The sequence below is a fragment of the Macaca nemestrina genome, chromosome 4 (genome assembly GCF_043159975.1).
Source record: "Macaca nemestrina isolate mMacNem1 chromosome 4, mMacNem.hap1, whole genome shotgun sequence".
Taxonomy (NCBI): domain Eukaryota; kingdom Metazoa; phylum Chordata; class Mammalia; order Primates; family Cercopithecidae; genus Macaca; species Macaca nemestrina.
The window spans coordinates 185,962,096-185,984,202 of NC_092128.1; the positions used below are offsets into that span (position 1 = coordinate 185,962,096).

The window sequence follows — 22,107 nt, forward strand, 5'->3', positions numbered from 1 at the left end:
GAGATTAGCCTGGCCAATATGGTGAAAGCCCATCCCTAAAAATACAAAAATTAGCTGGGCGCAGTGGTGCATGCCTGTAATCCCAGCTACTTGGGAGGCTGAGGCAGGAGAATTGCTTGAACCCAGGAAGCAGAGGTTGCAGTGAGCCGATATCGTGCTACTGCACTGCTGCCTGGGCGACAGAGTGAGACTCCATCTGAAAAAAAAAAACAAAACAAACAAACAAAAAAAAAACATTGATTCTGGCCCGGTACGGTGGCCCACGCCTATAATCCCAGCACTTTGGGAGGCCAAGATGGTTGGATCTCTTGAGGTTAGGAGTTTGAGACTAGCTTGTCCAACGTAGTGAAACCCCGTCTCTACTAAAAATGCTAAAATTAGCTGGACGTCGGGTGCATGTCTATAATCCCAGCTACTCGGGAGGCTGAGGCAGGAGAATCACTTGACCTGGGAGGCGGAGGTTGCAGTGAGCCAAAATCATGCCACTGCACTTCAGCCTGGGCAACAAGAGAAAAACTCCATCTCAAATAAAGTAAAATAAAATAAACAAAAAACCCACATTTTTTTTGAGACTTTGCAAACCTAAAAATGAGTTTATTTTGATCTCATATTTGATATGCTCTGTTTACTTGTAGAATTCCGGGTTGAAAATCCTTTCTAACCCACATTGAGAAAGCATTACTTTTGTGTTTTGTTTTTCTGAGATGAAGTCTCACTCTGTCGCCCAAGCTGGGGTGTAGTGGTGTGATCTCGGCTCGCTGCAACCTCCACCTCCCAAATTCAAGTGATTCTCCTGCCTCAGCCTCCTGAGTAGCTGGGATTACATGTGTGTGTCACTATGCCCAGCTAATTTTTGTATTTTTAGTAGAAATGGGTTTCACCATGTTGGCCAGTCTGGTCTCGAAATCCTGGGCTCAAGCAATCCGCCTGCCTCGGCCTCCCAAAGTGCTGGGATTACAGGTGTGAGCTGCCGCACCCGGGTCTCAAGAAGGTTGGTGTTGTTTTTTCCAATCTTTTGTGTTTTTCTCATCTTTTAGAGGCTTCTCTTTTTTTGCAGGTGCTCTGATTTTTTTTTTTTTTTTTTAATGTGGGTATCTCTCTGTTCTTTTTTCGTTTTTTTTTTTTCCCAAGAGACAAGGTCTCGCTCTGTTAGCCAGGCTGGAGTACAGTGGCACAAACACAGCTCCCTGCAGCCTTGACCTCCCAGGCTCAAGCAATCCTCCCGCCTCCGCCTCCTGAGTAGCTGGGACTACAGGCATGTGCCACCTTGCCCAGTTAATTTTTAAATATTTTTGTAAAGACAAGGTCTCCCTATGTTGCCCAGGCTGGTCTTGAACTCCTGGGCTCAAATAGTCCTCCTGCCTTGGCCTCCCAAAGTGCCGGGATTACAGGTGTGAGCCACCGTGCCCGGACTGAAGTTAGGTTTATATGTGAGTTCTTTTTTTTTTTTTTTTTTTTTTTTTTTTGAGACGGAGTCTGGCTCTGTCGCCCGGGCTGGAGTGCAGTGGCCGGATCTCAGCTCACTGCAAGCTCCGCCCCCCGGGTTTACGCCATTCTCCTGCCTCAGCCTCCCGAGTAGCTGGGACTACAGGCGCCCGCCACCTCGCCCGGCTAGTTTTTTTGTATTTTTTAGTAGAGACGGGGTTTCACCGTGTTAGCCAGGATGGTCTCGATCTCCTGACCTCGTGATCCGCCCGTCTCGGCCTCCCAAAGTGCTGGGATTACAGGCTTGAGCCACCGCGCCCGGCCTATGTGAGTTCTTAAATAGGCTGACCTATCCATGCTGCGGACCCTACAGAGTGATTTTGCCTTCTTCCTTCCCTGGTCTGTGCAGTGCGCAGTGGCAGCATCATCTCAGCAGGCACCTGGGGAGGGAGATGACATGTGAGGGAGGCCGTGCCAGGGCCTGGAGCACGGCCTTGTAACGAGCAGATCTTCTCTCGTGTTTTGTGAGAAAGAATTTAACAAAGAAATGCCATTCACATCTTTTTCTTTTAAAATCGAGTTGGCAGAGTAGCCTACTCTTTCCTGGGTGACAGGAGGGAAGGTCCGTGTCTCCAGTGCCTGCAGAGGCATTTGGAACAAGGAGTCAGCCTGTGCTCTCCTGTTCTGCGGCCCCTCTTTCTGCCTTTGTGCTGTTTCTGTTTCTTTCCCCTCTGCTCCCCTGGCATATCCTACTCTTGAGAGTTGGATTTTCTGGTGTCCCTGTTCATTCTCATTGGTTCTTGACGTCCCTTTTTGGCTAGGAAGTCACATGTTCTCACTGACCTCACTGCAGGAGACACAGGTGGGAACAGGTGGTGGGTGAGAGGAGCACGGCATTCCTGCCTACAGAGGATAGGCTCTGAGCCTCCCTGCCTGAGAGGCCTCTGCAGAGCCAAGTCACTAGTGCAAAGACTTATCACGTGCCAGCCTGGGCAAGAGGGCGAGACCCTGCCTCTACAAAAAGTAGACGAAATTAGATGGGTGTGATGACATGTGAGTCTGGTCCCAGCTACCCAGGAGGCTGAGCTGGAAGAATCGCTTGAGCCCAGGAGTTCAAGGCTGCAGTGAGCCGTGATTGCACCACTGCACTCCAGCCTGAGCGACAGAGCAAGATCCTGTCTCAAAAAAAAAATAAAAGCCCAGTAATGTGGAGGGAACCACGTCCTGAAACATCAGTCCACACAGGGTTCCTGTGCATGGGCCTTGACTACTAGTCCTTTCCCTGTCCGATCCTTCGCTGTTTTCTCCACCTGCAGTTGTAAGTACTTCGATATGTGAGAATTTCCTATGCTTTCTAATGTTATTTTTCAACTGTTTAAAAGCTTCAGTTACAGTTAAACCAAGATCTCAGCATCTTGCATCAAGATGATGGTTCATCTAAGAACAAGAGGGGCGTCCTGCCGAAGCACGCCACAAACGTGATGCGGTCCTGGCTCTTCCAGCACATCGGGGTAAGGACGGCTGGGCCGGCCCTTGCCTTGCAGCTCTCTGCGACACTTGCTCTCTGGCTTATGTGTCATGGAAAAGGGTTACTTCTCTGGGCTCAGAAAGTCAAAGGCCTGACTTTCAGGACTTCATGGCATGTCCATAATGGGGGGAGCGTGGGGCACTGCTGCAGGAAACTTGAAGGGCAGTAAGGGCCGCCGTGAAGGAGCACCCGGGCGCGTGTGAGCTGTGCACGTGTGTGCGAGACAGCCCACCACGAAGGGCGATGGGATCAGGTGAGCCAGAAAAGTGGGCAGAGAAGGGGTGTTCTGGGGCCGCACAGGGGAAGTTGCTGTGTTTCTCTGTGTTGGGTTGACAAGGAAGCCGAGACCGGTTAGAGACATCTCAGTGCCGGGTGCACCTACGGGCGGGCCACCGGGTGGGTGCCTTTTGCTGGAAGCGAGTCTGTCCCAGGGGGAGCGTCGGTTTACCCAGCGCATGTGCACCCGGCTTCCTCCGCTAGGGCATGGCCGCGGGTTCTCCTCGTCCCCAGGACATCTTGGAAGTGCAGTGGTGGGCCTGCTTGCTGAGTTGCTTGGGGGGACCTGCTCTGCAGGCTGTGTGTCACCATTGCTGCCGGCCTGCTGATCCAGGGCAGAAGAGAGCAGGCGGGGCTCTCCTGGGGCAAGCACAGGGAGGCCGAGGCAGGAAGGCAGACGCCAGTTTGGCTTGGCCCTAAGTGTTTGCCCTTCTCTCCCGCTGTCACCGCTGATTGGTGTGAGACTGTGGCCATATCCGCCCGTCTTCTCAGCCTCCTCCTCCTCGGCCTTCTGCGCGGCATCTGCCCTTCCCTCCTGCTGTCTCCTCTCCAGGGCACCTCCACTGGGGCTGAGGCCTGTTTCTCCTCAGCACTCTGTCCTTATCCTCCCCTGACCATGGGACCCTGAGCCCATGGTCATCTCGCCATCTCGTGGCCCACTTTTCTCTGGCTGCCTCGGGCTCCTCGGTTGAGGAAGGGGTCCATGGGAGTGACTGGCCCGAGGGCTTGAAACTGACAGGTGGTGTTACTGGGTGGTCCCGGGAGGGGAAGGGCCCTCCCCTGGGCGGAAGGCCTGGCAGGAGCCTTGGCTGTGCCTCTTCCGCTTGCCTGCCCTGGCCTCTTGGTCTCCACCGAGCTGCTTCCACGGACGTAAGGTAGTGAGCAGCACATGTCAGGAGAAAGAAGTGCCACCTGTGAGCAGCCGGGCCGCTCTGAGAAATTGGCCCAAAGAGATCAGTCACAAGGAAATGGAAAGATTTGTGTGAGAATGTTAGTGTTGTTCAGTATAATAATGGAAAGCGGGCCGGCATGTAGATGAGGACGTACCGGTTTGATGGAGTATCACACGGATAGTTAACATAAGGAATGAGGGCTCTAAGCAGTCGGGAGGTTTAGTGAAGGATAGGAAGTCACAAGGCAGCATGTCGCTATATTTACACACATCGTGATTATTACAGCCAATCAGTATATGTATAATATAATCATAGAACAACACCAAGTGGTGGGATTGGGTGAGTACTCTCCTTTCAGCTTTCCTTGAATGTTTTAATAATTTCTGAAACAATAAACCCGCTCATCATGTCCAGTGAAGATGCTGCTTTTCTTCCCGTGAGGCATCCTCAGTCCCTCCTTGCCCTCATTTCTTGGCAGCGCCGTCCCCCTGTGCTTCTCGCACACTCTGGGGCAGCATCTCTGGCCGTTTGGTGTTTTCTGCTTGTGTGCTGGTGTTTCCTGCTCTGTTTCGATTTTATGAGCTTTTTAAAGGGAGAGAACAGTATTTCTGTTTCCATGACTTTGAGCTCAGAGCCACACGCTCATTGATGGAATCAAGTTGAGTCACACTGCCAGTTAGTTTGAGGAAACAAGCGCATCACTGCTGAGGCACATCCGAGGCTGCTTCATCCGCCTGCGATAAGCAGGGGTGTCTCCACGCCACTCTCAACGTCCCTTTCACATCAAAGCCGAGTAAACTCCCTCTGCTGACTCAGTTGGTGCCGTTCATTCTCCTGCATCCCTGTTGATCCAAAATCAGGGACTTTAGTGCATTCAGGTTTTAGAGTAAATGTCGCGTTGGTTTCCACATATAGACAGTCATCAGTCTTGGAGAAATTATTTAGCATAGCTAGAAATCATTTACGGTTGGTACTTCTGTGAGTTTTGCTATTTAGTTCTGGTTGGATTTTTTTTTTTTTTCCTGCACTCCCAGGCTGGAGTGCTGTGGCGCGATCTCGGCTCACTGCAACCTCTGTTTCCTGGGTTCAAGCAATTCTCCTGCCTCAGCCTCCCAAGTAGCTGGGACTACAGGTGCGTACCACCAGGCCCGGCTAATTTTTTGTATTTTTAGTAGAGACGCAGTTTCACCATGTTAGCCAGGATGGTCTTGATCTCCTGACTTCGTGATCCACCCACCTTGGCCTCCCAAAATACTGGGATTACAGGCGTGAGCCACTGCACCCTGCCAGATTTTTTTTTTTTTTAGATGGAGTTTTGCTCTTGTTGCCCAGGCTGGAGTGCAGTGGGGTGATCTCAGCTCACTACAGCCTCCGCCTCCCAGGTTCAAGCAATTCTCCTGCCTCAGCCTCCCAAGTAGCTGGGCATACAGGCAGCCGCCTCCACACCCAGCTCATTTTTTGTATTTTTAGTAGAGATGGGGTTTCACCATATTGGCCAGGCTGGTCTCAAACTCCTGACCTCAAGTGATCCACCTGCCTTGGCCTCCCAAAGTGCTGAGATTACAGCGTGAGGCACCCTGCCCAGCCCTCTGGTTGGATTTTTTGTATGTGAAATGTTTCAATCATACATAAAAGAATAGCATAGCAGGCACTCCTGGTGCCAGCCCTGGGTTCAGTTCCTTACTGACAGCACAGGTGAATCCAGCAGAGATCTCATCCCAGGAAAGCCGTTGATGGCATCAGCTCATCCCAGTGTCAGTTGATTCTTGTGGTACCCATGATGGCAACGTGTCCCCCAGCCTGCCTGGCCATTTCCTACTCCACCCATTTCACCAGCTGTGGGATGGGGGCAGTTTGTAAACACTTCATGCCTCAGTCTCCTTTTCTGTAAAATAAAGACAGTGACAGTGACCATCTCAGCAGGTGCTTCTGAGGAATCAGTGAATTATTATAGAATGGACAAGGTAATTGAAATGTGCTGCGTGTTGCTTGTGGCAGAGGCTCCTGGGCCAGAATCCATCCATCCATCCATCCTGTTTACATGGATGTAGTTTATTGTTCGTAAGTTAAAGTTCAATAAAGTTGATACAAAGTCTGTAGATTGTATCAAGCCTGACGTAGACTCACCGCTGGACGGCATAGCTGCTCCTGGTGATGTCACTGCTGTTATTGTCACCGCTGAACCGTTAGACATGGGGGCAGCCAAGCGCTGAACCTAGACATGGGGGCGGCCCACCTTGACCTGTGCACTAACCAGCCACTGAGGCACTAGGACGTTCCTGGTACTAGGAGAAACACTTTGTTCTGTGAGACTCCAGTTAGGTTTTGGCTAGAAGCACTGTTGATGTTACCATTATTTTCTGATGATTATGTAATGCTCACATTTTGCCTAGATCATCTTGATTTCCTTTGTAAACTCGAAGGCCGTGGTAACCCTCCTTTTTATTTTCAGCATCCCTACCCAACAGAGGATGAGAAAAAACAGATTGCTGCTCAGACAAATTTGACACTACTCCAAGTCAACAACTGGTAAGGTGCCCTGCTTCCCGAAACCATGCCTGTCAGCACGGTAGAGCACTTGGAAATGCTGGCACCAATATATAGTGAAATCTTGCTGAAAATAGGAGATCCCTCGTTTTCTTTTTTCCCAACTGAGACAGGTCTTGCTGTGTTGCCCAGGCTGGTCTCAAACTCCTGGCCTCAAGTGATCCTCCCACCTTAGCCTCTCAAAGTCCTGGGATCATGGGTGTGAGTCACTGCGCCTGACTAAAAATATGAGTTCTTTTAATGGGCAGTGGGAGCAGGAGACTTAGGAATAAACCAGATTCAACCTAAGTTTTCATATCAATACCTCATTATGGACTGCATCCTGCCTGCCTCTTTAGAGCTGTTTTTCGGTCAGGCGCGGTAGCTCACACCTGTAATCCCAGCACTTTGGGAGGCCGAGGCAGGTAGATCACAAGGTCAGGAGATCGAGACCATCCTGGCTAACACAGTGAAACCCCGTCTCTACTAAAAATACAAAAAATTAGCTGGGCGTGGTGATGGGTGCCTGTAGTCCCAGTTACTTGGGAGGCCGAGGCAGGAGAACAGCATGAACCCAGGGGGTAGACCTTGCAGTGAGCTGAGATGGTGCTGCTGCACTCCAGCCTGGGCAACAGAGCAAGACTCCGTCTTAAAAGAAGAAAAAAAAAATAACTATTTCTCTAGGGTGCTGCTGTCCCCTAAGCCCCACACTCATACAAAACGGTGATGTGAGGCCGGGTGCGGTGGCTCACGCCTGTAATCCCAGCTCTCGGGGAGGCAGAGGTGGGAGGTAGCTTAAGACCAGGAGTTCGAGACCTGCCTGAGCAATATAGCGAGACCTCATTCTCCACAAAAAGGAAGAAGAAGAAAAAAAGGTATAACAGAACTGTGATGTGTTGTTAGTGGATGAACCTTGGGATGGTGGGAGGCCAAAAGTGAGAGGTCCTGCCCCATGGGGGGACCCTCTGCTGCTTTTTCTTGTGGAGGTCCTGCTCCATGGCAGAGGCTGGGAGCCATTCCTAGGAGAGAAACGCCCAGGAGGACATTTCATAAAACGTCCCCTTCTAGTCCTGCTGTCAAACGTTGCTGTGGACACTTAGACTGTGGCCACAAGCTCGTGTTCCTAAGTGGCACTGAAGTGGGGGGTGGTCTTCCATTTTGGTTATTAGTCACTTGTCTCATTTTTTAAATTTACTTATTGTTCAGATGTAGGAAACAATTTCAGCTTAATAAAACTGGCATGCATAAAAGAAGAAAGCACAAATTCTTCCAGTTGTAAACATTATTATCTTTATCTTAACTGTGCTAAAATGTGAACTTGTTGAAGTTCCAGCAAGAAAGTCTTCGTCTTTGTGCAGTCGTGTGTGCAGGAGGCGCGCCTCGGGGTTGCGTAAGCACTCCGCCATCCTGCCTCGGGGTTGCCTAAGCACTCCGCCATCCTGCCTCGGGGTTGCGTAAGCACTTCCGCGATCCTGCACTCTTGCCATTCTTTTAGATTTGGGTAGTCACAACAGACTGTACTGTTTGTGTTATTTCCTGTTAAACCTTTTAAATAGAATATTAACAAAACTTTAAAGATTCTGAGTATGTTGTTGCTGCGATGGTTGTTACCTACTGCTCGTGTTCTTGGTGGTTTTCCTGGAGTCTATGTGGAAACCACATGCTTTGGCTGGGGCACACCCGTGGTGGGTGGGCTGAAGGGGGAGGGATGCTTCTCTGGATGTGCTGGTGCCCCTTCACTGCTCAGCACCCTCCCGCTTTCCTCCGTTCATGATTTCCCAGTGTTCCCTGACTTGCTACTATGTTGCATTAACAAATTGTCTTATCTAGGTTTAGTATCAACTTTTGATTTTTAGTATTATTAACAGTTTAATAATGTAACTTTTAAAAATTCTAAATTTCTGAACTCTGTAATATTTGTAGCTATTTTTACTTTTTCTGACTTTCTTTTCTTTTATATTTACAAACATTGCATCTTGGAGTGAGATGTACACACCCATCATTAGCTCATGCCTCTGCTGGTAGCAGCTTTGAATAAGAAGGATTTAAAAACACATTACAGGCCGGGCGCGGTGGCTCACGCCTATAATCCCAGCACTTTGGGAGGCCGAGGGTGGATCATGAGGTCAGGAGATCGAGACCATACTGGCTAACACAGTGAAACCCCGTCTCTATTAAAAATACAAAAAATTAGCCGGGCGTGGTAGTGGGCGCCTGTAGTCCCAGCTACTTGGGAGGCTGAAGCAGGAGAATGGCGTGAACCCGGGAGGTGGAGCTTGCAGTGAGCTGAGGTCGCACCACTGCACTCCAACCTAGGCGACAGAGCGAGACTCCATCTCAAAAAAAAATAAATAAATAAAAATAAATAACACATTACAGGCCAGGCACAGTGGCTCACACCTATAATCTCAGCACTTTGGGAGGCCGAGGCAGGCACATCATGAGGTAAGGAATTCGAGACCAGCCTGACCAACATGGTGAAACCCTGTCTCTACTAAAAATAGAAAAATCAGCTGGGTGTGGTGGCATGCACCTGTAATCCCAGCTACTCAGGAGGCTGAGGTAGGAGAATGGCTTGAACCTGGGAGGCAGAGGTTGCAGTGAGCCAAGATCGCACCATTGCACTCCAGCCTGGGCGACAGGGTGAGACTCCATCTCAAAAAAAAAAAAAAAAACCAACACATTCCAATAGCAGTGGGACCTTCCCTCCCAGGTCTTGTTGGGGTTGTGGGTAGCCATGGAGCCTGTGCTGCAGGGATCACCAGGTTCCTCTAAATGAAGCATGGTGGGATCCGATCTGCTTCATTATTATTAAGACCGTGTCCTAATATGATTGTAGATATTTTAAAAACCGTGGACTTTTAAAATTAGGCAACATTAGAGCTGATCCAGTTCTAGTTCTGTTGTTTTGCAGAGGGGGGCACTAAAAAAAGAGAGAAGTTGTCACAGTGACACACCAGAGTAGAATCTGAGTCTAAAAGTAATGCTTTTATTTCCCTGATACCGTGAATGTGGCTACTCAGCTATCCAGACAGAGAAGTCTGGCTTTTACTAGACAAGCAATGTGTGACTCTAATAGGAGGTCAACGACTTTATCACTCGTGTTACTGAACAAAGAAGACAGAAATGAGGCCTTAAGCATGGATGGTATTGCCACTTCTGCATTAGGTTGGGGTAATGCGTGAATCTGGACGGGTTCTGGTTTCACAGGTACTTTCATGGGACGGATGTTGTTTTTCTTTCCGTTTCTTTCCATTGCAGCTTCTTTTGTAGCAAAGTGGCCCAGTCGGTGGCATAGGGTGGCAGGTGCAGCAGAACGCATGTCTGGGTCGCTATCTTTGTCCTCCAGTCACTGCAGGAGGAAGAGCCGGCCTGGGAATTTGCGTCTCCTTGCACTTGCTCAGATTTAAAGGCAACAGCTCAGAGCATAAGAATGGGAACTGAAGACAGCAGCCCTTAATCTTAATGTATTTTGAGATTGCTGTCATACTCATTTGATATGAAACAATGTCTACCCTGCCTTGCCAACCTGTGACTGTTGGGCCGGATGCGGTGGCCCACGCCTGTAATTCCAGCACTTTGGGAGACCAAGGCGGTCAGATCACAAGGTCAAGAGATCGAGACCATCCTGGCCAACATGGTGAAACCCCCTGTCTACTAAAAGTACAAAAATTAGCTGGGCGTGGTGGCGGGCGCCTGTAGTCCTAGCTACTCGGGAGGCTGAGGCAGGAGAATCACTTGAACCCGGGAGGCAGAGGTTGCAGTGAGCTGAGATCGTGCCACTGCACTCCAGCCTGTGCAACAGGGAGAGACTCCATCTCAAAAAAACAAAAACAGTGTCCAGCCTGCCTTGCCAACCTGTGATTGTTGCTGGTCTCGTTCTCTATGGGGTCTTATCACAGGTGTGAGTTCCTAGTTTGACAGAGCCGCTAACGTCTGTTGGGGATTTCATCACTGCTGGTGCATATGTGCCGTGCTAGCCACATGTCTAGGGCTACTGGATGACTTACGCCTTCAATCATCTAAGAAACAGCTCATCATTGGGAATAGTTTTTGAAAAGATGCAGCTCTTGCCTTAGATCGTGCTTTGTGGTGAAACAAGAGGAGGTGGCAGTCCCATTCCCTGATGGCTCAGACATGTTGCCACCCAGAGGCTCTGCCACGTTGGTCATCTGGTGACGTCCAGACGAGTGCAGACTGCCCGATCGCCTCAGGCATGATGACACTACAGAAAGTCTTGCTTCTTTAACATTTTTCTTCCTTAGGGAAAATAGTGTCAGATTCACAAATTCAACAGTATCATTTATGTTGCTATGAGTATCTAGTTCACAAACGCGCACTAAAGGAGTTAAGGCAAAAAAAAAAAGTGCCATGGACAAGTTGGTCCTTATTTACATGATTTTTAAAACAACAGGCTCTGTGTTTCTGGGCATTTAGATAATTTAGAATAGTGTTGAGTCCTCTTAAGTAGTTCTCATAGTGGAGAACGTGAGTTACTCTTTGTAGCGTGGTTCATAGAGCAGCGTGTTTGTTGGGATTTGTTAATCCTGTATAGGGTCTTTATGAAGTCTGTTTTCATGGAAGCTTCTCTTTGTCGACCCCAGGTTCATCAATGCCAGAAGACGAATTCTTCAGCCAATGTTGGATTCAAGTTGTTCAGAGACCCCCAAAACAAAGAAAAAGACAGCTCAGAACCGGCCAGTTCAGAGGTTTTGGCCTGACTCTATTGCATCAGGAGTTGCACAGCCACCGCCGAGCGAGCTCACCATGTCAGAAGGTATAGGTGGCTGGCCAAGGCCAGACATAGTGGCCCATGGGGTGGGGATTTTGAACAAGAGGCCTGGATTGGGCCTGTTAGCTGTGAGCCTCAGGTCATGCGGTGAACGAAAGTACATGTGGTTCTCTTTCTCTGCAACTAAAACATGAGGAAGCTGCATTCTGGGTGCATGGGAGCTCTCAGTGAGAGTTAGGAGCACCAGTAGTAGAGAATGTAAAACACATGATAGAGATAATGAAATCATTAATTCTGCCTCCAAGACACGGTCACGGACAGTGGATCTGCTCCTTTGCTTCTGTGTTTGTTCTCCTTTTCCCTCCGACTCCAGGTGCGGAGGAGGGACTTACCCCGTTCTCAGCATGTGTCTTCTTTCTCTTCATCCTCCATGCCCTTCTCTTGTTTTTGCTTATTCCCTGTGGCCTCTGCGCTCCATCCCCTGACACAGGCAGCCATTCTGATGTGTTTTATAGGCATCTGTCTGTTCGTGTGAGGTCTTCATATTTTTGATGGTTTTGTGTGCATGCGTTTTTTTTTTTTTTTTTGAGACGGAGTCTCACTCTGTCGCCCAGGCTGGAGTTCAGTGGCGCGATCTCGGCTCACTGCAACCCCTGCCTACCAGGTTCTCGCCATTCTCCTACCTCAGCCTCCCGAGTAGCTGGGATTATAGGTGCCCACCACCACACCTGGCTAATTTTTTGTATTTTAGTAGAGACAGGGTTTCACCATGTTGGCCAGGATGGTCTCGATCTCCTGACCTCATGATCCGCCTGCCTCGGCCTCCCAAAGTGCTGGGATTACAGGCGTGAGCCACCGCGCCCGGCCTGTGTGCATGGGTTTTTAAGTATATGTAAATGGTGGTATTTCCTCTTCTTTCTTTTTTCTGGCAGCGATAGAACCTTATTCAGTTAGGAAAGTTTGGGGCCATTATTTCTTCAACCGTATTTTCTCACCTTCCTCCTGCAGCCCTTTTTAGGGACTTCAGTGCCTGTGTATTAGGTGGTGAAAAGTTTCACACAGTTCCTGATGTTCCTTCCAGTTTATTAGATTCTCTGTGTTTAATTTTGGGTGATTTCTGTGACTCTCCTTCCGCTGCACTAATCTTTTCTTCTGTACGGCTTCATCTTACGCTCATCCCATCCAGTGTGGTTTTCATCTGAGACCTTGTAGTTTTCATATCTCCAGAAGTTCTGTTTGAGTCTTTCCTGTCTTTCATGAGTCTACTTAAATTTTGAACACACAGAATACAGTTGCTGCCACTGTTTTGATGTCCTTCTCTGCGAATTCTAACATCTGTCAGCTCTGGGTCAGTTTCAGCTGATTGATTTTCCTCCTTATGACAGGTTTTCCTGCCTCTTTTCATGCCTAGTCATCTCACTGGATGCCAGGCATTGGGAATCTGGCCTTTTGAGGTGCTGGATGTTTTTGTATTCCCGTAAGTCTTCTTGAGCTTTGCTCTGAAGCGCAGTTAGGTCACTTGGGAGCAGTGTGATCCTTGTGGGTGGTCCCCAGCAGTGCTCAGGCTAGCGCAGATTATCCCAGCTGAGGCCAGACCTTCCTGAGTTCTCCATCCAGTGCCTGAAGACAATGAGTTTTCCAGGCTACCTGTGTGAGCACTGGGCTGTGTTCTCTGTGGTCTTTTCAGACGGTTCTTCCCTCGACCTCAAGTCAGTTCCCTGTGGCAGGCGCTGATGGGTTCTCCACTGAATGCGCAGGTGACTTTGCGCGGGGGGTGCTGGCCCCCTGGTTAGGATGGGCTGTGAGTCACACTTATTTTGTCTCCATTTAGCCTTTCTTGAGTTGTGTTATATGCATTTAAACCAGAGTGTCCTCAAGTACTGCTGTGACTGCATCCTTTAGGTTTGGATGTGTGGTGGTCTTCTCTTTAAAGAATGTACAGCTAGAAAGTTACTCTGTTTCTTTCTCCCTCTTTCTCTGTCTCCCTCTGTCAGAAAAGGCAATACCTATCTATTGAGGAAAGACATTCAAACAAGAACATTCAGTGAAAAGTAAATCTGTCTTCCATCCTGGCTTCTACTTCTCCAGGGACAACCATTGTTACCAGTTTCCTGTACAAGCTCCAGTGCACACATGATATAATATTGTATGCACAGACATGAATGAATGAAAGTGTTATCTTTAAAAAAATTTTTTTTTTTTTTTGACAGAGTCTCTGGCTGTCACCTGGCTGGAGTGCAGTGGTGCAATCTCAGCTCACTGCAACTTCCGCTTCCTGGGTTCAAGCAATTCTCCTGCCTCAGCCTCCCGAGTAGCTGGGACTACAGGCACACACCACTACACCCAGCTAATTTTTGTATCTTTTGTAGAGACGGGGTTTCACCATATTGGCCAGGCTGGTCTCAAACTCCTGACCTCATGATCCACCCACCTTGGCCTCCCAAAGTGCTGGGATTACAGGCGTGAGCCACTGCTCCTGGGCCTCTTTTAAAATTTTACCCAGATGTTAGCATATCACATAACACTGTCTCTACTTTCTTTCATTACTTATTAATACATCTTTCAGAGTTTTACAGATGAGTAAATGTTGGTCCACTGTATTGTTTAGTAGCACCATAGCATTCCATTGTTCAGTGTTTTGTTTTATTTTTTTGAGACAGGGTCTTGCTCTGTCACCCAGGTTGGAGTGCAGTGGGGCAAACTTGGTTCACTGCAGCCTGAACCTCCTGGGCTCAAGTGATCCTCCCACCTCAGCCTCCTGAATAGCTAGGACTACAGGCATGCACCACCATGCCCAGCTAATTTTTAAACTTTTTGTAGAGATAGGGTCTGCTGGCCAGGCGCAGTGGCTCACACCTGTAATCCCAGCACTTGGAGGCTGAGGCAGGCGGATCACAAGGTCAGGAGATCGAGACCATCCTGGCTAACACGGTGAAACCCCGTCTCTACTAAAAATACAAAAAATTAGCCGGGTGCAGTGGCAGGCACCTGTGGTCCCAGCTACTTGGGAGGCTGAGGCAGGAGAATGGCGTGGGCTCGGGAGGCGGAGCTTGCAGTGAGCTGAGATCGCGCCACTGCACTCCAGCCTGGGCGACAGAGCGAGACTCCGTCTCAAAAAAAAAAAAAAAGATAGGGTCTGCCTATGTTGTCCAGGCCGGCTGGTCTGGAACTCCTGGGCTCAAGGGATCCTCCCTCCTTGGCCTCCCACAGTGCTGGGATTACAGTTGTGAGCCACTGTGCCCGTCCTCTCCATTGCTGAGTTTTTAATTTGGGCCTTGCTCGTGGATATTTGGGCCGTTTCCATCTTCTGCTGTTAGGTTTTACAACAGGCTCTGGCATGTGACAAGGTTTCTCTTCTTTCACACGAATCTTCCTTCCTCTTTCTGTCTTCTTCTCTTTACTTTGTTTCTCCACTATATTCTTCTTGTGTCTTTCTTCGGTGTTTTTGGGTTTTTTGTTTCTACAGTACTTTTTGCTCCATGAATCTGTGTTCTGTATAGTCCTGATCTCCACTGAGGCTGTTCTTAGGCCAAGGCCTTATGAGCTAAGCGTGGTCTGAGGCTGATTTCAGAAAGAGTTTCCTTTTTGGTTGTTGTTGTTTTTCTGAGGCGGAGTCTCGCCCTGTTGCCCAGGCTGGAGTGCAGTGGTGTGATCTCTGCTCACCGTGAGCTCCGCCTCCCGGGTTCACACCATTCTCCTGCCTCAGCCTCCCGAGTAGCTGGGACCACAGGCGCCACCACCACGCCCAGTTCATTTTTGTATTTTTAGTAGAGACGGGGTTTCACCGTGTTAGCCAGGATGGTCTCGATTTCCTGACCTCGTGATCTGCCCGCCTCAGCCTCCCAAAGTGCTGAAATTACAGCCGTGAGCCACCGCGCCCGGCCCAGAAACAGTTTCTTAAATCCCTATTGAACATTCCCTAAACATATATAGGTTTTTTTTTTTTTTTTTTTTTTTTTAACTTTAGGTCAAACAAGCAAACAGTACCCAATTGAGTAATAAAGTGTTTTTCTGAGAGTACTAATTTAAATAATGACACACCTTCATCCTGCTGCAGGAGCTGTTGTCACCATCACCACGCCCGTGAACATGAACGTGGACAGCCTTCAGTCTCTGTCCTCGGACGGGGCCACCCTGGCGGTGCAGCAGGTCATGATGGCAGGGCAGAGCGAGGACGAGTCTGTGGACAGCACAGAGGAGGACGCGGGTGCTCTGGCCCCTGCCCACATCAGTGGGCTTGTCTTGGAGAACAGTGACTCCCTACAGTAGGGGCAGGAGCAGATGCACCTGACTTTTTAGAGTTTGCACAGCAAACATTTTACACAGTTTTATTTCCAATATGTTTTATATGTAGATATAGAAGAGTGCACTTTTGTATTTCATAGTAAGCTTAAAGCGCGTCTTTGCCGGTGCAGCGACTTCTTTCAAGAGTGTGTGTGCGTGTGTGTGTGTGTTTTTAAAGAAATTCTTTAAAGGTTTAACGCTAGATTGTGAGGAATGACACACCACTCCCTCCCTACCTTGAATCCCTAAATAGATTAAGAAATAGCGCTGCCATTTTCTAAACCGTGATGCAGTTTTCACTGGTTCTGTGGTTCCAGCAGATCTCAGTGGGCTGGCTTATTCGTGTGGCCCATGGATTTGAAAGAAGCTGCTGCACCCGAAACTGCCAGTGTGCGGTGACAACGGCACACGCCTAGACTGAGTGTGGTTTCATCGTGAGTGGATGGATGGCAAGCTTAGCAAGCCTAAGTCCCCTCATGTTCAGTGAGCCTGTTTCATTTGCTATATATAAAAAGAAACTCCTATTTTTACCTTGCTGGAATTATTGGATAAAAAAGCTATTTTTATAAATTCGTTATGAATTGGATGATGACTATATTGAGGATAAAATTTCTAGAGAAAGAAACAATACATGCTTGCTATTAATATTTCAATTTGGAATGTTCTGAATTGACCAAATTTAATGAACCTGCCCAAAGTTAGCTACTGTTCCATGGTTCTTTGCTCTCCCAGGGTAGTGATGAGCATTTACTACTATAAAAGAAACAGCTATTTAATGAAATTTTGATATCTGCAGATTTTTGTTGATATGTAATGCTCGGATTGCATTTTACACTTGATCTAAACATGTATCGAAATGTATTTGCTAAGTAGGACTTCAGGTAAGTGAGGCGAAATGGTAGCCAGTGATCCGTTAGGAGCTCTTACCATACATACTCCAGTCTAATTTAAATCTGACCACAGTTGCATGGTTGCTTTACCATGTTAGCTGTGTATTGTTTTAGAAGTTTTAAATTCAAAATATGTTATGCACAGAATGTTTATTATAAACTAATATAAAATGTGCTCTACCCCATTGGCTCAGAGCTAGGGCAAGCAGCAGATATTCAGACTTTATTACTTAACTAGCCGACATCCCTGGAGTCCCAGCAGCGAGTTGGTCTGGCGAGGGCGCAGTGGCAGCCCCCACGGGTTGGCTCCCACGTTTGCATTTGTGGCTGGTCTCCTGGTGTCAGTGTTCTCTTGTTGTACGTTGTTGCTTTTGACTTTCCAGAGCCCTCCTGCTCACTTGACCGTATGAGATTTGGAGTAACTGTAGGACTAATGTTTCCTGGTAACAAGATGAACTGAAAGAGTGGGCTGGGTTCTGTTTTCTTCGGTTTTGATTTGTTTTCATTTGTTTACTTAGGAGTGGTGCTTTTTCTCAGAAAACAGGCCACAGTGTTTCATACAGAATGTCTTTATATCATCTGAAATGGTATGGCCCAAGTTCATTTGTTTATAGGGTCAGGAATGTCTTTAATTCTTGAGATTCAACAGTAATGATTGGTTGTAAGCCAAGGGACATTTTAAGCGAGTGAAGTGTTTTTTCTGGAACTGATTTTTCCCAGAAGAATATATTAATTGAAGTTAATCATAGGGGAGTACTTCTAGATAACTTAGAAGTCAGCGGGAAACATACAGAAATGTATTTTAAAATCTTTCAGGAGCTTTAACTGAAAGACTTGATTATCAGCTCTTTTGGGGAGAGAATGACTTTTTTTTTTTTTTTTTTTTGAGGCAGAGTTTTGCTCTTGTTGCCCAGGCTGGAGGGCAATGGTGCGATCTCAGCTCACTGCAACCTCTACCTCCCTGGTTCAAACGATTCTCCTTCCTCAGCCTCCCGAGTTGCTAGGATTACAGACATGCGCCACCACGCCTGGCTAATTTTGTATTTTTAGTAGAGATGGGTTTCTCCATGTTGGTCAGTCTGGTCTCAAACTCCTGACCTCAGGTGATCCACCTGCCTCGGCCTCCCAAAGTGCTGGGATTACAGGCGTGAGCCACCATGCCTGGCCGAGAATGAAGCCACCATTGCATTCCTCATTTGTGAACTGTTTTCTCATATTTTAAGTCAAGTCTACAAGATCATTTTAACCTAAGTTCCAACTTTGTTGACTTTTTAAAATAAGCACCCATGAAAGCCAGCCAGCCCTTCCTCCTTCCCTCACCACCCTCCGTCTCTTGGGCTGCCTGCTCTTTAGTGTAGATTGGTGGAAGCCATTCACAGAATGTAGACTCATGTATAGGTCACGGTTTCTTTCCCGCATTAGAAATCACATTCACTGAGCAGTGGATGGAATTTAAACACTGCCCTTGCCCAGCACAGTAGAGCGTGCCTCTCGTTCCAGCTACTCGGGAGTCTGAGGCAGAGGATGGCATGTGCCAGGAGTTTGAGGCTGCAGTGCACTGTGCCTGCACCTGTAAATAGCCACTGCATTCCATCTTGGGCAACACAGTGAGACCCCATCTATAAAAAGAGGGCACTGTGTGAACCTCGGTGGCACTGGGAAGCTCTGGCCTGAGAGTTAAACACCCATGCTGAATGGTACAGTGTGCATTCTCCAGCTGAAAACTTTCAACTTTCCTAAATTCTTACTAAATTCAGAGGAATAGGATAAAGATCATGTAGAGAGAGGGTGCTTATGGACATAGCCTGAGTTTCCTTTAACCTCTCTCCACTGGGTGCTTTTAACTAGCTTCTACATGGCAAGCCGTTTCAGTTTGTAAAATCACTGCCCAGCATGTTTGAGGTCAGTTGGCACCTTAAAACACCTGTTCCCCAGCCCTCGGACAGTGGAAAGAATCTGTAAAAGTGTGACCCCTTTAAGATTTCATTTTAAATGATCAGATTTGATCCCAGTTTTATTCTTGTTGAATTTTTCCCTATGAAGGCTCCCTTTGAATGTGTCTTGAGACCCAAATTGAGCATGTTGCTGTTGTTGCTGCCCTGCACCTGTTGAGCAGGAGTGGCAGGGCTGGCTGTGCTGGGTTCCTGCACGCTCCTGCGAGGGACTAGCTTGGCCTTTGCGCTTTGATTCCAGATAGTAAGATGAGTGGAAGTGTTTATCCAGTATGCAAAGGAAACCCTCACGGCTAAGGGCTCCGGGAGTTGTGTCTGCGTGACCCGAGAGTGATCCGTCTCCTGCCTGTGTGAGGAATCAGGGTGCCCAGCTGGGGTTCTGCCCCCTGCGAAAGCCCATTCCTGGCACTTAGAACTCAGCAATCTTCTTTCGTTCTAGTTATGTTCGGTCTTTGAAACTGACAATCTTTGAAATGTGAATACTGTAACAATATGTTTTCTTGGATTGTTGTCTTTAAAAAGGATTTTTGTGAAGCAATTGATTTATCAAAGCAAAAAAATTAAAAATAGAAACTTGCTTTATGAATGTTTTATTTTATAAAGCTCATGTCACCAAAAGCTGCTTTTCCATTTTAGGTAAAACATTGAGAGTGTTTTCATGTTTTCTGGTGACATGTAGGGTCTGTAGTGACCCCTGCATATTGGGAAACCAGGACCACACTGCATCGGACTCTTCAGGTCCATTCACATGTCCAAGAATCTTTTCTTCAATTCCTTACTTTGTTCATTCATTGGCTGTCCAGGCAGAAAATGGAAACAGGTAGCTTTTATGTTTTTTCTTATAGTTTTCCATAAATCTAATTATTCTGATAGTTCATATTATAAATTTTCATGACAAGAAAGTTCCTGAAGATTTAAAAGGTACATTAAAACAATTTCAGAGGGTTTTTAATCTTTGTTATCCAAAGTGTTATAACTCCCAACAACTGTTCATGCTTAGAGGGTAAAGTCAGCAGACTTATGTATTTTAAAAACTACATCCAAAATTGTGAGTCTTGTTGGTGATTAGTAGTGACAGCTGACTGTATTGTTTCAGGAAATGTTTTTCATTGATTTACAGAAAACCGAGGCACTGTGTTGTGTCTCAAGTTCCCTCAGGTCGGAGGTGAGAGGACGGACATGAGCTTGATTAGTGTGGGGTCTCAGGCAGTCCCGGCGTCTCTAGACTTTAAGGGCTTCCTTTGTGAAAAGGAAGAACTGGGCCGGGCGCGGTGGCGCCAGCCTGTAATCCCAGCACTTTTGGAGGCCAAGATGGGCAGATCATGAGGTCAGGAGATCGAGACCATCCTCGCTAACACAGTGAAACCCCGTCTCTACTTTAAAAAAAAAAAAACTATCCAGGCGAGGTGGCGGGCGCCTGTAGTCCCAGCTACTCGGGAGGCTGAGGCAGGAGAATGGCATAAACCCGGGAGGCGGAGCTTGCAGTGAGCTGAGATCCGGCCACTGCACTCCAGCCTGGGCGACAGAGCAAGACTCCGCCTCAAAAAAAAAAAAAAAGAACTGGCTTATAAGGTTTATTCTAGCTCTACAATGATGTTTATGACTAATATAGACTCTCTCTCTCCATCTAAAGAGAGATGAGGAAGTGAGTAATGGTCTAGCAAATCCAGAAAATAAGAAATATTTGTATTAAATATTTAGTGTTGCACACTTTCTGAATTATACGAATGTCATAAATAATGTCTACTGTTTTTAGCTTTCATCCCATTCTATTATATATACTCTCAGAAGAAATTCTTAGTACAAGGCCAGGCTTGGTGGCTCACGCCTGTAATCCCAGCACTTAGTGAGGCCAAGCTGGGTGGACCACCTGAGGTCAGGAGTTTGAGATCAGCCTGGCTGGCCAACATGATGAAACCCCGTCTCTACTAAAAACGCAAAAATTAGCCAGGCGTGGTGGCTCATGCCTGTAATCCCAGCTACTCGGGAAACTGAGGCAGGAGAATCTCTTGAATCTGGGAGGCGGAGGTTGCAGTGAGCTGAGATTGCCCCACTGCTCTACAGCCTGGGGCATAAAGCGAGACTCTGTCTCAAAAAAAAAAAAAAAAAAACTTAGTACAAATTATTTTTGCCCTTGTACAGTAAGATCTTTTTACCTTCACTAAGACCTAGGATCACTGTTTAACTATAGTTGTTCATAAAATCTGCGAGACGAGTGACTATATAGCATCTAAGCACGTGCGACTGAAAGCAGTGAATGCTGCTCCCGGTGTGGCATCTGGGCCTGGGCCAGCTTTCCCCAATGCCACATCCTCACCACGCGGCCCAGCTCGAGTTGGCACCTGCAGGCTCCCCTCTGCCAGGCCTCCTCGGGTCTGGCTTTTGTAGTCTATAAAGGACTAGTTAGGGTTGCTTACTTGGATAATTTGTAAATATTCTGTATAAAAATAGTATTTAGAAGGTATCGTCTTATACAGATGTTTCCATTCTTTATCTCGTTATGTGAATCAGGATTTCAACCCTGTAAAAAGCAAGAATGGTTTTAATATAAATCAGGAATTCTAGGCCGGGCGCGGTGGCTCACACCTTTAATCCCAGCACTTTGGGAGGCCGAGGCGGGCGGATCACCTGAGGTCAGGAGTTTGAGACCAGCCTGGCTGACGTGGAGAAACCTGGTCTGTACTAAAAATACAAAAATTAGTCGGGCATGGTGGTGGGTGCCTGAAATCCCAGCTACTCGGGAAGCTGAGGCAGGAGAATCGCTTGAACCCGGGAGGCAGAGGTTGTAGTGAGCCGAGACCATGCCACTGCAGTGCAGCCTGGGTAACAGAGCGAGACTCTGTCCCCCCTCCCCATCCCCCAAAAAAATCAGGAATTCTTTTATTCCAGAATCTTTCAAAAGAAACATTTTAGGCTGTGCACAGTGGCTCATGCCTATAATCCCAGCACTTTGGGAGGCCAAGGCGAGTGGGTCACAAGGTCAGGAGTTCCAGACCAGCCTGGCCAGTATGGTGAAACCCTGTCTCTACTGAAAATATAAAAAATTAGCCAGGCATGGTGGCGTGTGCCTGTAGTCCCAGCTACTTGGGAGGCTGAAGCAAGAGAATTCCATGAACCCAGGAGAGGGAGGTTGTGGTGAGCTGAGATTGCGCCACTGCACTCTAGCCTGGGCGACAGAGTGAGACTCCTTCTCCAAAAATAAAAAAAAGAAAAAACATTTTAATGGTGGCTTTAGTTGCTTAGACATTTTTAGAAAATGGCCTGTAGAAAAATAAGGTATATTTAAAAATATTTCACTTTATATTCACTGTTTTCTTTCACATTATCTTAACACAGCAATCCATGTCAGAAATAAGTTGTGAAGCCCTTGACAGTTTACATTGTCTTGTGTGTGAGTGTCGACTGAGTTGTAGAGACCGTGGAGCTAGAGGAGAGCAGCCAGCGAAGGTGGAGAAATGCTCAGCTGAACTGTGCCAGGGAGTCCCAGGAAGGAGCGCTTCCCGCAGCAGAAGCTGTGAGAGTGTGGGTTGCTGTGGGAGGGTAGATGGGAGAAGGACAGGGGGCTGGGCAGCCAGGAGGGACTGGTGGCCTGGGAGACAGC

General features: G+C 47.6%; 1 protein-coding gene across 3 annotated transcripts in view; it reads left to right on the top strand.

Annotated features, from left to right (window-relative positions):
• Nucleotides 1-19,083, top strand: part of LOC105472572 (PBX/knotted 1 homeobox 1) — a 71,818-nt gene extending 52,735 nt beyond the window's left edge. For all 3 annotated transcript variants that reach the window (XM_071095769.1, XM_071095768.1, XM_011725941.3), the window contains exons 8-11: nucleotides 2,808-2,936; nucleotides 6,575-6,651; nucleotides 11,253-11,425; nucleotides 15,438-19,083. In XM_071095769.1, the coding sequence (XP_070951870.1) occupies nucleotides 2,808-2,936; nucleotides 6,575-6,651; nucleotides 11,253-11,425; nucleotides 15,438-15,649 (591 nt within the window). In that variant the 3' untranslated portion in view covers nucleotides 15,650-19,083. The remainder of the gene's footprint in view (nucleotides 1-2,807; nucleotides 2,937-6,574; nucleotides 6,652-11,252; nucleotides 11,426-15,437) is intronic.
• Nucleotides 19,084-22,107: the final 3,024 nt, after the last annotated feature.